This window comes from Mchenga conophoros, linkage group LG16 (assembly GCF_057382185.1).
Source record: "Mchenga conophoros isolate Kocher_MC1m ecotype Shallow Benthic linkage group LG16, M_conophoros_male_GT1.1, whole genome shotgun sequence".
Lineage (NCBI taxonomy): Eukaryota > Metazoa > Chordata > Actinopteri > Cichliformes > Cichlidae > Mchenga > Mchenga conophoros.
The window spans coordinates 6,431,008-6,447,024 of NC_140541.1; the positions used below are offsets into that span (position 1 = coordinate 6,431,008).

The 16,017-nt window shown below is 39.7% G+C and overlaps 1 protein-coding gene across 1 annotated transcript; it reads right to left on the reverse strand.

Annotated features, from left to right (window-relative positions):
• Positions 1-641: 641 nt before the first annotated feature.
• Positions 642-14,610, reverse strand: LOC146556161 (uncharacterized). The gene is made up of 11 exons (XM_085249994.1): positions 14,489-14,610; positions 13,898-14,034; positions 13,454-13,668; positions 5,592-5,650; positions 5,444-5,509; positions 4,154-4,241; positions 3,854-4,068; positions 3,466-3,733; positions 3,169-3,323; positions 2,697-2,929; positions 642-1,442 (listed from the first exon to the last, which is right to left on the reverse strand). The coding sequence occupies exons 1-11, from the start codon at positions 14,608-14,610 to the stop codon at positions 1,192-1,194; spliced, it is 1,809 nt and encodes a 602-aa protein (XP_085106120.1). The 3' UTR covers positions 642-1,191.
• Between the last annotated feature and the right edge of the window lie 1,407 nt (positions 14,611-16,017).

The window sequence follows — 16,017 nt, forward strand, 5'->3', positions numbered from 1 at the left end:
CAGACAGCATGAATATGATGAGGCTTGTAGAGATGACAGTAGGCAAGCAGACAAGTTTCCTGAGGTTGGGCTGAATGAACCTAGAACACAGGAAGAAACCTAAACAAGCATAAGGAACTTTAGCTAAATATATTGTCACGTACAGCCAAATGACAGTAATAAAGAAGGTAAGCCGTGACCATAGAAAAAGCAAAGCAATCACTGGATTGACTGTCCAAATTGCTACACACTTTTTAAGCATCGTTCACCAACAAACTGAGTCTAACAAATCATTTTCTTTACTTTGGTAATTACAGTTATTGCCTTATGTATAAAATATAATTTTAATACCAGTGTTCATTATCTTGACATTATTTTTTTACAAAAAACACTAGCTTTACAGCCATCATCTCTTACATAATTCTACCACAATACTACCAAATTCTACCACATTTACATAATTGATTTTTAACCACGTTATAGTAAAAGGCCAGGTGCCAATCTCAGAGTTAACGCCGGAGTTTAAAGTCAGTTTGTTAAAACTGCTTTGTTCTCGAAAGCAGTAAAATTAATTCATAACTTTTAATTCTGAGTTGAGATGGATTCTTCAGTTCTTGGTTTGAGAACAGATGAGGGTAAATTCATTTAACCTTTTACCTTGACTTAAGCACATAATTGTACTTCATAGCCCTCGTCAATGGAACCCAATACCAGTATTTGACAGTAACAGGTAAGCCTCAAATTTAATTTTTAAATAGACAAGACACCATGAGAACTGACATTACAATATTTTATTTTACAAAAGTCAGTGTCTTTTAGTTCAAAGTTTGTCTGGCATCTCTTGTACATCTTGAAAATAAATAAATAAAAAAACCCACACTCTATGCAGTGTACTATAATTGAACATAAACAACAATTTTCCAAAAGACTATTTCTAGATGAATTGTCATTTGAACTATTTCCTGGAAACTTTCTGAACACCACTTATTTTGCATGGCTTGATGCATGAATACCCTAGTTGTCTTAACTGGACTATAAATATAACTATATACACAATGAACAGTCATTTGTAAAAACACTTTTAAAATGTAAAATCTTTAAGAAGCCTGAGTGCCAGGAGCAATCCCCTTTAAGAACACTTACAATAACAACTTCATCCCAAAAGGCCACAGGTTTTAACCACAGCTTCCCAGCATCAGTTCATGTATGCAGCTACACCTTTCCAAATCCCAGGGATCCTTTTAATGCATCGTTCATAAGATCTTTGAATTGATCTTCATCTGCAACACCTCTTGGGAGATACAGGGATAAGCTGCACATTGATTTGTATGGGAAGCGCCGCATCCCTGACTCCTGATCGTAAAAGTCTATGTTGCAGGACTGTGGGAACCCCAGTGGTGGAAGTAAGTCAGCCCCAGTTATAAAGACCAGCAGCTCTTCAAATGTGTGGTCCACCTCTTGCTCTGTTAAAATACATACAAGTGTTAAATAAGGTGCAATGTGTAGATTTATAATCAGTTACACTGACTGCATAGTAGAGCAGTTGCGTTAATGACTATTTTGGAGTCAAAAACAGGTTTTTAGGCAAAACCATTATTGCAAAGCATTGTATTAAAAAAAAAAAAATACTCAAAGCAATCCTGCCCTCCTAAGACAGGAAATTAATTTTGGTCCTCCAAGTCAGACCTATATGTCAAGGACTGTTTATGCAATGTGTATTTTTTTTTTAAAGTTATTCATTCTGTCCTTGCAAGAGTACATTGGCTTTCTAGTGATGTCACATTTGCGCGGGTGTTGTCATTGCACCACTCGATTACCCTAGGACACTAATATACAGGAGGTTTCGTTATAGTCAATGGAATACCTGAAGGTTCTTCTAGTTAGGCAGTGCATCTAATTAACAAATGACACAAATAACACAATTTGAAACCTGTCTTAAACACTGCAAAAATACTGGGGGCGATCGTGGCTCAAGAGTTGGGAGTTCGTCTTGTATTCGGAAGGTTGCCGGTTCGAACCCCGGCTCAGACAGTCCCGGTTGTTGTGTCCTTAGGCAAGACACTTCACCCGTTGCCTACTGGTGGTGGTCAGAGGGCCCGGTGGCGCCAGTGTCCGGCAGCCTCGCCTCTGTCAGTGCGCCCCAGGGTGTCTGTGGCTACAATGTAGCTGCCATCACCATTGTGTGAATGGGAGAACGACTGACTCTAGTCCTTAGGGACTAGTAAAGCGCTATACAAATACAGGCCATTTACCATTTACTTAATTCTCAGATGTGCTAATACAATTGAATCTTAAATTTTACCATATTTTAAATACAAGTATGTAATATAACTATTTAATATTTTAGTGTTAGGAGATGTTTTCGGTCATGTAATAAAAATAATGTTTTACCAGAAATCACAATGAAAATCAAATTACATCCTATCAGTCTAAACAAGATCTGGTAGAGATGACAGAGGATAAAAGAAATAATCTTCAAAAAATATTTGTTGTAGGTGGTTTCCTTTCAAATACCTCACCTAAAAGGTAAAATAGTCAAAAACTTCCTCATATGCTCTAAGAAGGGGTGGATTTTGCAAAGTTCTAAGGTTTTATTGCACCCAAGTGTTGTTTCGATTTAGTTGTCTGTATTTTGTATTGTGGACACTGTATTTAACATGAAATGCCTGAAGCAATTCAAACAGAAACAAGACATGTGTTGTATTCTATGTACTCACCCTGAATGGCCATAAGCCACCATTCCCACTGAAAGATGGTGGCTTTTTCACGTCTGTCACTTCCAGCTGGACTCCATCCAATGGTGAAGAGATCCTGGAAGCTGTTTCTTGTAAGTTTATTTCCTGCAATTGTAAATACAGGAAGGAACTGCTTCCAGCATCTCTTCACCATTTGCCAGAACCGACCACACGAGTCCATACCGGCAACAAACTGCTGAATCATGCTGGCAACCCTGTTGACCACAGATTGTACTCTCAATTCATACAACATAGCAAAATTGTGAAACAAAACAAAAAGTTTTGTCAAAACAAAAAGTTTTGTTTTGTCAATTTAAACACCACCTTAACTGCAATACAGATATCAACTCAGCAGATTGATGATTTGTTTAAGTGTTAACTATTAGGGGGGAACACAATGGGAAGACGAGCCCTGACCAGGAAACTACTTTGGAATTTTCTAGCAAATTCTCACCTGTGAAATGCAAAATGAGATACAATCTTGCCCCTTATCCTCTTAACATCAAGTAGTGTGGCAGTGTAGATGTCAGGGATACCACAGCCTGCAATCCAGTCCCCAAGGTGACTTTTCAAGTCTGCCCGGTCTTCTAGGGTGCTGAAGTTGGAAACCTTGAAAATCAGGCACCTCCATAAATACATACGTTTAAAGCATTCACTAAGTGCACTTACATTTTGAGACGTTCCACTTATGAGTTAAGCTATGCATCGTTTCATTGAATTTAATTACACCTCAGCATGCACACAGCTTTACCTTTTCTATGTTCTGTTTGATGTCTTCGTCCATGAAGACCTCTACATCGAAGTCATCAAGAGATGTCTTCTGGCCACACATCATACAGAACAGGTGTCTGTTGATACACCGTGGCCCTGGCCCATTGTGTGCTATCGACCAAGCAATCAGTTTACCAGCCGTATAAAACTTGTTGCTTGACAGCAACTGCTGGCTATAGCTGAACAACAGACTGCCAGGCTTCCCCTCAAAAATCCCTAGGGAATTCTGAGTTTCGACCATAAGTAAGCTGCAGGAAAAGATAGTAAAAAATAAAAAAAATTGAGTCAAATTGTGATTTCATCTTTGCAACAACAAAAAACACATTCACACATTCTATTATTGTGTGGGAGAGATGGGAATGGGTTACCGAAAAAATTCCTGCCTTGGGCCTCCATAATCATCGGCCATTTCACCAACAAATTCAATATTTGGCAATTTATGCCAGGCAAAATATGACTTAGAAAGTGCCATGCAGGCACTATGTAGGATTTTCCTTCGTCTGGCTATTATTGTACAATAATTGCTGGTGTCAAGATGTGTTTCCTGGAAATCTTTCAACACAGTTGCAAGGTCCATCTCGTCCTGAAGAAAAGGGGGGGGGGAGAAAGGTCATGACTACATGAAACACATACACAGCAGTTCTGGCAGTGTTGTTCATGAGACATACATGTGAATCATTTCGTTCAGGGGAAGCCAGGACAGCCTCATCCAGGTCTGATACTTCTGACTCTGCAGAGTCGATGTAAAACTCTTCCCTAAACAGAACAAATGCATTTGATTTTTTTAATATCATGTGTACATACTGAAATGGAATGACTCATATGATAAAAGAATCTGATTTCACATTCTTTTACTGTATAGATACAGGCACTTAAAATGGCCATGTGGTCCTTGATTGCATCTGTTGGAGCCCTTTGTCTTTTAACAAATTTCAAAATATTAAAATATAAAGTTTGTTGTTAGTTTACTTCTATTTTTGGGCTAATCATTTTTTATTTGTAGGTTAATGCTCATTCCATTGTTTTGTTGTTTATCTTATCAAGTCAGCCAGGAAGAATTTCAGGGCTATTTTTGATAACTTAAGAGACTGGTATAAGACCAGCATGCACTGAGATGGGCCTTTTGTTTTGTTTTGTTTTTAATTCGAGAGACAAGCAGCATGAAGCAACAAAAATGGATCTTGTTATTGGTTGCCAAAATGGATCAATAAACTATACAATGCAACTTTCAAGTTTTGACAGTGCAGTTTTCCCTGCGCACAAAAGATTATCACAGGGCAGCAGTGTCTTCTTTTCCTTTTTTTGTGAAACATAAGGAACTGCCACTACAGGGCCCATTTACTGGGAATAGTTTGGGTGATTTGTAGTTCCAAGTGTCTGAATGGTCAGGCTGACTAAAGTGTTATCGATGCATTTTCAGCAATTAAAAATACCAATATCATGACATCAACAAATCAGAAAAACATGAAAAAGCAAAACAGAAACCGAATGAGGCAATTAAACCATTGGTCTATATTCAGGGCACATAAATGTTATCAGTTCAATACATGCAACCTTTAAAATTTTAATATTCGCTGGTCTCACCCCGTATATTGTACTAATTGAGTGTCTATTTACCTATGGTGTGTGCTTTATAAGTTCCAGTTTACACTTAAGTTTTGGCATGTTATTCAACAACTACCACTTGCCTGTTAACCTCTGGTTCCTGGAGACCATGCCTACTAGAATGAGCTGTATGGTTTTCATGCAGACCACTGCAAAGGAATAGCAGAAATATTTCATAGCAGGAAGAGGACCCCAATGCAGATATTTATTGATCTAGACTACACAAAATGATCCAAGTTATAATAATGATAGAATTAGTTTGTACAACAGTTGTTTTACCAAAAAATAAAATAAAATCGTGCAATAGTTTAAGATTAAAATTCCAACTCATAAACAAACAGAGTGCCATTTACCTGATAACCTCTGGCTCCTGTACATTGTGCCTGCCATGGTCAGGTGTCTCGGTGTCATGCAGCACACTGCAATATGGTAAATATTGATGATGAGAGGGTGTAATGCATTTACAGTGCTACAGTCCAAAGGCAGTTGTCAAACACTTACATTGTCATTTCAGACTGCACAACTTCTCCACCAGTTGAGTCCTCATTGGCTTCTGTAATCTAAAACACCAGAGTATTAAAATATAAAAGAAATGGAACAACAAATGACAAACAAGAACAGAGGACAAGTCAAAGACAAGAACCAAAACAGCCACACCTAAAATGAATGAAAGCATAACCACAGAAGATCAGTCTTTGGGTAGGTATAACTTAGGATAACTGAGGGGGGAAAATAAATAAATAAATAAATAAATAAAGCAAAGGTTAAGGACATTAACAAAAGACAATGAAAAAGCCAAAACCCAGGAAACTGGGATTACAAGAACAAAATGACCCTAACCCTATGTTGGGGGAAAACTGTAAAAGACCCAGGAGAAATAAAGACACAATGAGACAAAGTTACTTTCTTTATCAAACGTGTACACGGGTGAGCTGCAAAGAACAACTCACACCATGCACAGTGGCTTGGTAATTTTTATAGGCACAGAGCACAGAGACAGTGAGAACAGGATAACAAATAATAAACAGATAAAATAAAACAACTCCATATATGGTGCTAGCTCGTCAGCAGAGAGCTAGGGAAGATAAAACAATCTAAAACAATATGTCCCAGAAACAAGATGTGTTTGCTGGGAAAGTCTAAAAAGATAATTCTAAACTAATCTAACCATAGGCAGAGGGCAGACAAAAGGCATCTTTGTACATTTAAAAGAAGGTAAAGAAACATAGAATCATTTTTCCTGTAACATTCCCTCCTGTTTTAACTTATTTTAAATGTATACAACAATTGTCTGTGAAGGTTATTTATTAAGTATCTTAAGCAATTTTTTAATTTTCAAAATGTCAGCATAGCAGAAATGGAAGTCATTTGGTCTAAAGAATAAAACAAAAGAAAATAATAAAAAGAAAAACATAGTAAATGAAAATCATAGTAAATGAAATAACAAGTGGAATAAACAAGAAAAAATAATAAAACTAAAACTACAAAAAATAAAGGATAAAAACTAAAATGAAAACTTTGTATTTAAAAATGATGAAAACCTAATATGTAAAATGAAAACTTCAAAAAATACAAGGATGAAAACCTTATATTTAAAATGATGCAAACCTTAAATTGAAAACTTTATATGTAAAATGATGAAAACTTCATATTTAAAATGAAAAACTTTATGTTTAAAACTGAAAACTTCAAAAAATAAAAGGATAAAAACCTGCATAACCTACTAATGTTTTAATCAGTGCGTGATCACTTGACAAGTCATTTTTAATCACCACGTCATTTATTAGCAGTTATTACAAGTTCTCCTCTAACAGAATTGCAACGGGATGCTGGTCTTCTTCAGGCACGGCAACATAAGCAGTCATTGTAGTTGTTATCATCTTTGAAATCATTACTCTTAGGCATGGCAACACACACAACACTAATATGAGCAGTGCTATCATGATGAGACCTAGAAGGAAAAATGGCTTTGCTACAGCAGCCAGCCATGAACCGCTGAACAGCCAGTCCAGCCAGCCTTGTGCTGTAGCTGCTCCAGGTGTGTGGTCAGTGACATATTTTTGCAGAGCGGTCAAATTCTGCAAAGCTTCATAAATGTCTCCTCCAGTTTCGTATCCATCAGGGATAAAAGTGCAACATGTTTCCCCGATCAGCTTGCAAACTCCTCCTTGTGATGCTGTTAGCAGGTCTAGTGTCAGTCTGTTCTGCAGCACCATCGTTCTGATGGCCTTCTGTTCTCCTGCTAAAGCCGGTCCCAGGGTCTTTGTCAAAGTTGATGCGTCGTAGCAGAGCATATCGGTTGATCTCCACATGATCCCGCACCTCGGCAGCTCCAATGCCGGGGATCAAGCTCTGTAAGAATTTCACTCCTCCTCAGATGCGAAACTCTGGTTCCTTTACTGCTTGGTGCCGTCCGTGCACATCCTGTCTGGTACTGAGTCTTTGTTTGTAGTGGCATCCGGTAGATAGGTGAGTAGGCAGCTCCCCCACTGCCCGCGATCCATTGTTCATCACACATACTGGCAGTTGCGCTGCGTTCAGCTTGTTCAGTAGAATTACATCAGGCAGTGGGTCTGAGACTTGGGGCCAGGTCAGTAGGTAGGTCTGTCCGGAACAGTTCACATTTGTGGGTGATGATGACCTCCAGGTTGCTTTTGCTGGGATGCTGTAGTTGGCCTTGGACCAAAGAGTACCGTAGCCTGGATGTGTTGCCAGGCCCAACAGACACCAACTGCGATCTTCAGGTATGCTGTACGGCCACAGGCCAGACGTCTGCGAGGATAGGGGCATATGGGTACATGCATAGCAGTCAGTTTTATTATTCCAGTGAGCTGTAGTGTTCATAAACTGCCACCAAAAGTTAGTGGCGTAGCCATGGGGAAACTTGGTGTACTGTCCTTTGTCATACAGTGTCTGCCTTTTCTCCATATAGCGTAACTTGTTGTCCCTCACGGAAGCAAAGGTGAGGAGCCCGGCCATGGTCAGGGCCGCTGCAGTTGTTAAGAGCCACCACCTCATGACGACGGGACACACCCTCCTGTCGCGAGTAGACCCCCCGGCCAGGAAAGCTGACCCCTCCACCGGGCGAGATCACAACAAGTGGGCAAGCCTGCCGTCAGCTGTGTTTAGATGGCTTCACTGACTCGCCTGCAGTGACTCTGATGGATCCAGGATGGTCGTTCCGCTATTTTGCAAGCTCCAATTTTTCCTTTGGAGCACTTTGATCAGAACCCAGTCACCGGGCTGTGATCTGCAAGACACTTGATAGACATCATTACATTCTTCGTCATTTACAATCATCTCTTTATTTTCCTACAACTTAGACATACATTTTGCTACTGAAATTGTATCTGCCTTTTTCACTGGGTAGATTTCTGGCCACTTTGAGAATACATCTATAACCACTAGGGTGTATTTTTACCCTTGGCATTCATTTAGCTCAATAAAGTCCATATGGATTGTGTGGTCTCAGGTTTCCCTGAGCATTATATTTTTGACACGTCATGCACGTTCTGACAAATTGTTTTGCTGAGGTTTCAAAATTTACAGTGTAGAATTTACAGTGTAGAAATGAGAGTTGACAATACTGGTCAGTCCCCCCGTTGACAAATGCGTACAGCCATGAGTCACTAATGCCGCCATTTTGTGGAGGAATTTTGGCAACACTAGCTTGCCATAACACATCATTAAGTCGTTTGTCAGAACTGCACCGTGTTTTAGCCATTTTGCCTGCTCTGCTGTGCTTGCTGCTTTTTGTTCATTTTTCAACACATCCAGTGTAATCTGATGTGTGTTTACTGCCATCAATGTGATGTTTGTCTTTTGTGCCGCCTATTTTGCTGCTCTGTCAGCAAAATTGTTGCCTGTAGTAATGAAAGAGTCAGTAGGCGTTGTAAGAGGTTGGCATGGTGAACCGGTTTTCCAGTTGGTGTAATCATTCCTCTGTTATGCCAAATTTTTTGCAAAATGATGCACAGCAGAGAAAACATACTGGCTGTCTGTATGTATGTTTATTAGTTTGTCTTTGTGTATTTAGCTTTCGCGTATCACAGCTATCAGCTCAGCGCTCTGTGCAGAACATGAAGAAGAAAATGGTTTTGCTTCTATTATTTTACTATCTGTGGTTACTGCGTAACCTACACAATTTCGGCCTGTGCTGTAAGGTCAAATGCTAATACCAGAAAAGAATGGCATGACTGCTATCTTAAGTTTTGTCAGAGCGTCTCTACCTAGCAAAGTTACTGGACACGACGGGTCATATGCATTTAATAAAGCACCTGCGGCCACTTGCTGTATGTACTAGTTCTAAAGGGGCAGTTAATTGTTGTACAGTTGTGTGGCCTGCAGCTGACTTTACAACTAATTTGTCCTTTGAAAACTGTCAGTTTAAGTGGCTGCCTCAAAACTGTTTTGCATTATTTCTCTGTGGCCTACTCCTACAATCTCGTGTGAAGTGACCTTCCTCTCCACGGTTCTAGCAGGCGTTGTCTCTATGTTATCTGCTGTTTCTGCGTGGCTGTCTGCAGCCTTGGTGTTTGTGACTTTGCTCGCCTCTCTGTTCCTGATAGCCACCTGCGGATTAGTGTTTTAGTCTGTTGTCAACACATCAGCCTTATTTTTAAGTTACAGAATGCTTCTTCTTTTTTTTCTTGGTTTGGGAGAATAGATGCAACACTACATTTTCACTTAAGGCAATTTTAAATAATTTCTAGTTTTTCAAACAATTCATGGATCTCACACATTTCAAACTTTCAAGTTAGGGTTGTTTCCCATTTATACAAATATATATATATTTAACTTTGCATTCCTCACAGCTCATAGCTCACAGCTCTAAACCTAGGCATTTTTCAATCATATGCCTATCACTATGTGTCACTGTGATTCTCAAGTATTGTCACAAGTTCGTTTAAATTCGTTTCCAAAACCAACAAAATAATCAAACAAAAACAAAAAACATAAACGTGTCAGGACACAAAAGAAAAAGAAAAATGCTGCCACCCGAACAAGGCAGAAGTCTGCATATGTTGGCTTTTAATAGCATGCAGCTTGTAACATGGTAGACTAATGTGCCTGTGTTAATTCAGCTCCATATTATTGTGTGAAGTTGCACTGGGTTGGGAGTGGTTTTGTGTGTGTGTCACATTTTTGGTGAGCCAATGGCTGGAATGGGGTTGGACTAATTAGAGGCAGGTGTACTTGATTGCACTGATACATTGGTCTACATATAGCCCACACTACAAACACTGCTGTGTTGTTTTGTCTCTCTGTGCAGTCCAGGGCCTATTATATGCCACAGCCTAAAGGCAGCAGAGTTCCAGAGGCTTGAGTGACCACTGACTATATGCTTGCAGGGTGGTGGGTCTCCAAGGACAACTTCTAACCCTGTTAAAGGCAACATGTGGAGTGCAACTTGGCTGTGTGGCATAGCTGGCTCTGGCCTTGGGACTGTGTGTTTTTATACAATTCTTAAGTGGGACACTGGACTGTTTTATCTTTTATCTCTTGATATATTTTTTGTCAATAAATTATCTTTTAGAATTTTATTGACTGACATCTTTTTGCCCATGACTGAAACGGTTGGTCAGACCTAGAATCTTTCTTTGGGTGTGTTACAGCAGCTTCTGCTCTAAAAGAAACAAATAAATAAAAAGAAAAGAAAATGTGGAACATGCTCATCAGCTTAGCAGTGTCTACATATTTAATTCAGCTTCTCAATCCTGTAGTTGTAGCTGTTGTCTACAGGGTTTTGCTTATTGGTTGTTATTATAGGTGTGCTCTATATCTCAGCAATGTGTCATTCTAGGATGATAAGTTTCAAGCTGGTCAAGTGCCTCTATGCACTTCATTAGTTTAGTTATTCTCTGTATTGTCTTCATCTCACATGTCATTACACTGAGTTTCAGCAAACCTTAAGCTTGATGCAGACTACTGCTTAACAATTATCCACCTCACATCATAACCGATTAAGGTGCCTCTTCATATTAATATTATGTCATTGTTAATATTATCCTCTTTGTCTTATATAACAGCAGTAGCATATTATAATATTTTATCAGTGTGTACCATTATACTACTACTGAGCCAATTTGTTAGTTAGGATCATCTTATTCAGCAAACAGATAATTTAGAATTCATCTAATCTGCGGTCACATTTGTTCTCTCTGTTGCATGGCGGACCAGGCAGTTCTATTATAATATATTATTTATATTTTATTTTGTATCCATCAAGGGCTTCAGATGACCTGCAGAATCATCCTTTTCCCAAGGTGGAGACAGTTACCTTTTCACACACTGTCCTTGGCTGAACAGTGACACAGCCTTAATATACTTTATTTATGTTATTAAAATATTTTCGTGTGAATTATTTGCTTTATATTCATTTTATACATTGTGGGCATGGTCATCATGCCAACTGTGTTTCATTGTTAATATCACTTTACAGGTTGTTATCCTTGCTATTATTAATTTCAAATACTCTAAAGATAATTTCTACTGTAATTTTCCCTTTGTTTATCTTTATTTCGTACTTTTTATATTTATATCTACTCAGTGGGGTCTGTTTTCAACCCTTTTAAACTACCTCAAACTACTTTGATCTCTAGTTTTCACTTAATAAGGGATTATTATGTTCTTCCTGATATGGGTGTTGCTGCACATGCGGCTGCAGGAATGAGTGATGGTTTACTAAAAGGATTGTGGACACTGCACAGTGTCTCGTCTTCTGGTTTTACTAAACTGGCAGTTGGATTCTGTTCTTCTGACTGTTTATATTTTGTTTTCTTAAATCTCTCTCTGTTTTTGTCCGGCGTCTGGACTTTTCTTTTCTCACCACTGCTCGTCAGCAGGAATGAGTTTTAATTTCACTTGCTTGATTACCCATCTTATTTATGTATTTACTTATTTTTGTTTATTAAGTAATATATACACGATACAGCTGCTATCACCTTCGCTGGTATTAGAGACGAGAGTGGTTGCTCACACGCCCTTCTACTTTCGGACTATTTCCAAAAGCGGTGTGAACTTTACGAGACGGAACTCGACCGTTCTCTCAACTCACCAGCACGTCAGTGAATAGCAGTAAAAGAAAAACACAGTAGGAGCAGCTCAGTCTCTTATTGGACCGTGAAAATTCAGCTTGCTCCGTTAATTAAAACAATACACACACACATTCACATTCACACCTATTCGCGCGATCGGAACCCTTATCATAAGGGGAGCTGCCAGTCTTTCTATAGACGAGCTACTTATTCCCTAGACCCTGTCTAGACCCAGCTGGGGGAGCTACCCAGAGCTCCAAACCTAACCCACAGAAGTGGGGAGCTTCCAGTCGACGAGCTCCAAGCTACCAGCCGACGAGCTACTTTAAACCCACAGAGGTGGGGAGCTTCCAGTCGCGACGAGCTACTTTCGCTATTTTAAATTCCCTGAATTTAAAATACGCTTTTACGCAAGATTGTGTCAGTGTGTCTGTATCTACCTGGTCGGTGTCGCCGGGTCTGGTCCACCTCGATCGGGCCCCACCACCGTGGGTCGCTTTCTAAGACGTTGGCCAAGACCCGAATTTAACGCTCTTGGTCTTTTTCCACACACCTGGTGTGTGGGCTGTCGACAGGCGAACAACGTGGACTGGTCACGGAGATGGGACACGATGGAGGTGCTCCGGCTCCGAAGGACCAAGAAATGTTGGGGGAAAACTCTGTAAAAGACCCAGGAGAAATAAAGACACAATGAGACAAAGTTACTTTCTTTATCAAACGTGTACACGGGTGAGCTGCAAAGAACAACTCACACCATGCACAGTGGCTTGGTAATTTTTATAGGCACAGAGCACAGAGACAGTGAGAACAGGATAACAAATAATAAACAGATAAAATAAAACAACTCCATATATGGTGCTAGCTCGTCAGCAGAGAGCTAGGGAAGATAAAACAATCTAAAACAATATGTCCCAGAAACAAGATGTGTTTGCTGGGAAAGTCTAAAAAGATAATTCTAAACTAATCTAACCATAGGCAGAGGGCAGACAAAAGGCATCTTTGTACATTTAAAAGAAGGTAAAGAAACATAGAATCATTTTTCCTGTAACACCCTAAAATACTGTTAGACCACAGTTCAAGCTTGCTCTACTGCATTTCTGTTATTAACAGTGAATCAACTGAGGGGGAATTATTTAAGCATAGCCATCTGGCATAGTGATCAGATGAATGTCTCAAATCCTTTTGGGAAAATCACAGCATTTATTATTCTGAGCAGTAACATGTTAAAGATGTCTTATACAATACTAGGTTGACTGGAGCGCCACTGAGTTACAGTAATAGTGACAATTATGCCATATCAGCCACCCGAGTGGAACATTTGAATACCTTTGGACGGACATAAAGATTGGAGCGACCCAGTAGGTTTCTTGCTCTAATTTCTTGGGGCGTCTCCTCTTCAAGAGGAAGAATGAGCCGCTGTCCATTCACTTTGCATAGATCGAACTGCAAAGGTATGTCTGCAATATTGTCCCGTAGTGCCTGCCTGAATTCAGTTGCATTTAGGTTTACAGGAACGACCACTCGAGTAGCAGGAGTGGCATCTGTAATCAAATTTAAACCAAATTAGCTTTCCCTAAAAACGGAAAAGGGTAAATTGTCACATTGTAGTGTCTCAACATCAACTTATTGGTGCAAGGAAATAAAGATTACAAAGGTGCTAAAAATCTAATGCCAAATTCTACAATTTGTAAACAACTGACACCATGATGTAATTCTCTTTTTTCAAACCCATCACTCCAAATAATTAATATTAATATAAATATTGATTACCCCTATGGGATCGGTAGTGTGTCAGTGTCGGATTCCTTAGTTCTGACACCTTAAACGTTAACTGGCGATGTCTGGTTCTCCCGCCTCTTGGTCTGCGCACTGGTCCACCTCCGTGCTGTTGGCGGAAAACTCCAAAGCTATCATTAGACCATGAGATAATTTAAGTCAAACTAATGACACAGAGACCCCCCCCCAAGAAAAAAAACGAAAAGAAAAAAAAAACCACCCAACACACTTAGAGTAAGGAATGAGTGTTCAACACATCGGTGTTTATTGCATGCATTTTTCGATTGTCTCGCAAATTAAATGCTCCCTGAAACTATGGGATATGCTACATTTATAAACTAAAATCTTTATGCATAAATGCACATAACAGGGATTAAAATGACTGTCATTTGAAGTCGTCGATCTAGGATAGATATTTATGATTACAGAATTTGTTGTTAAATGCTGTCGATTGAATTGTAACAGATAATTAGTAAACGAGCCATTTATTATTTAAAAATGTTAAAGTTATTTCGTTTTGCAAGAACAAAGAAGGCGCAAAGCTAAAAGCTTGCCAATAGAGTAACCACCACCAAAGCATTTCACCTTTGTAGAAGAGATGTCCCCTCTTCACTGTCATCTTGATTCAGTAGCCGGTTAAATTGGGCATTCATTCTGTCTCTGATATCAGTGAGTCTCCGTCGAAATGCAGCGCTCCGTTCAGACATGACTGTCCACAAAAAGTCCGCCAAAAGGCTGGGCATATATATATATATATATATATATATATATATAGCATCCCGAAAATTCAAAGTACGGCGGGAGAAGGTACATTGTTTGTGATTGGATCAGCAAGACTGAAAGTTGTGGGTTTTTTTTAATCCACCCCTTACCACAACCTGTGATCAGAATTTGTGGTAACCAATCACAGTCAACCTCATTTTTATGTTGTCTCAATCAAGCTATGTGCAACAACCTACATACAGGTGAATGGATACGAAATCTCTGCACCAACAAAAAACACCGTAAGTACCCTAGTTAATCTCAATTACTGTTCAACTTTGCTAACTAAAAGCTAAGCGATGATTCAGAAACATTGCTTTGTCCTTTTAAGCGCATGTTACATGTTAGCTTTGTAGTAAGCGAAAAAAAAAAAGTCATGCTAACCTTGGTCCGTTAGGAATGTTGCCAACATGCCATTTTAGGTGAGGCATGTTAATAAGGTCTTTAATATGGTACTCCGTTTAGCCACTTTATATTATTTAAAATACGGTTTTATAACGGGGCAGCACGGTGGCACAGTGGTTAGCACTGTTGCCGCACAACAAGAAGGTCCTGAGTTCAATTCCACCATCAGGCCGGGGTCTTTCTGTGTGGAGTTTGCATGTTCTCCCCGTGTTTGCGTGGGTTCTCTCCGGGTACTCCGGCTTCCTCCCACCGTCCAAAGACATGCAGCTTGTGGGGATAGGTTAATTGATTAATCCAAATTGTCACTAGGTGTGAATGTGTGAGTGTGAATGGTTGTCTGTCCCTGTGTGTTGGCCCTGCGACAGACTGGCGACCTGTCCAGGGTGTACCCCGCCTTTCGCCCTATGACAGCTGGGATAGGCTCCAGCGCCCCCCGCGACCCTGAAAAGGATAAGCGGAAGCGAATGGATGGATGGACGGTTTTATAACACTTGTTACATTAGCCGGATTAGGCTAAACGGTACTGCACTGCCATCCCAGATAGCAAGACAACATTGAATTGATGTTGATTCTATAAAGTACCGGAGAAAGTAGATTGAATGTTCTTTTGTTATCACTGATTTATGGTCTAGTTACAGTTCACCAGCTATGTCGACGTGCAATTTATGTATATCTGACCGGGAAATTAAAGCAGCGATCACTTGGACTGTTCCGTATCACCCCTCTTACAGTGGTACATCCCTCCAGGTAACCATTCACAAGTCTTGTACAGTAGAGCGGGAATTACTCTCAGCGGAATTGAGAGGAGAAAGTGGATGCAAGCTACCGTTAAACTTCACTGAAGAAGAAGAGAGGAGAAAGCATATAAGTTCATGCACTCCACTGGCCTGCACCACGATTAGTATAAGGTAAGAATGAATGAATTATATTCTATTCTTTATTTATAG

What these genes read in the sequence shown, in the direction of transcription:
- LOC146556161 (XM_085249994.1), bottom strand. Translation starts at nt 14,610, where the DNA reads ATGTCTGAACGGAGCGCTGCATTTCGACGGAGACTCACTGATATCAGA. An exon ending in GTGCAGTCTGAAATGACAAT is followed by an intron (nt 5,510 to 5,591) that starts GTAAGTGTTTGA and finishes ACCATATTGCAG; the next exon opens with TGTGCTGCATGACACCGAGA. An exon ending in TCAAACAGAACATAGAAAAG is followed by an intron (nt 3,324 to 3,465) that starts GTAAAGCTGTGT and finishes CTGATTTTCAAG; the next exon opens with GTTTCCAACTTCAGCACCCT.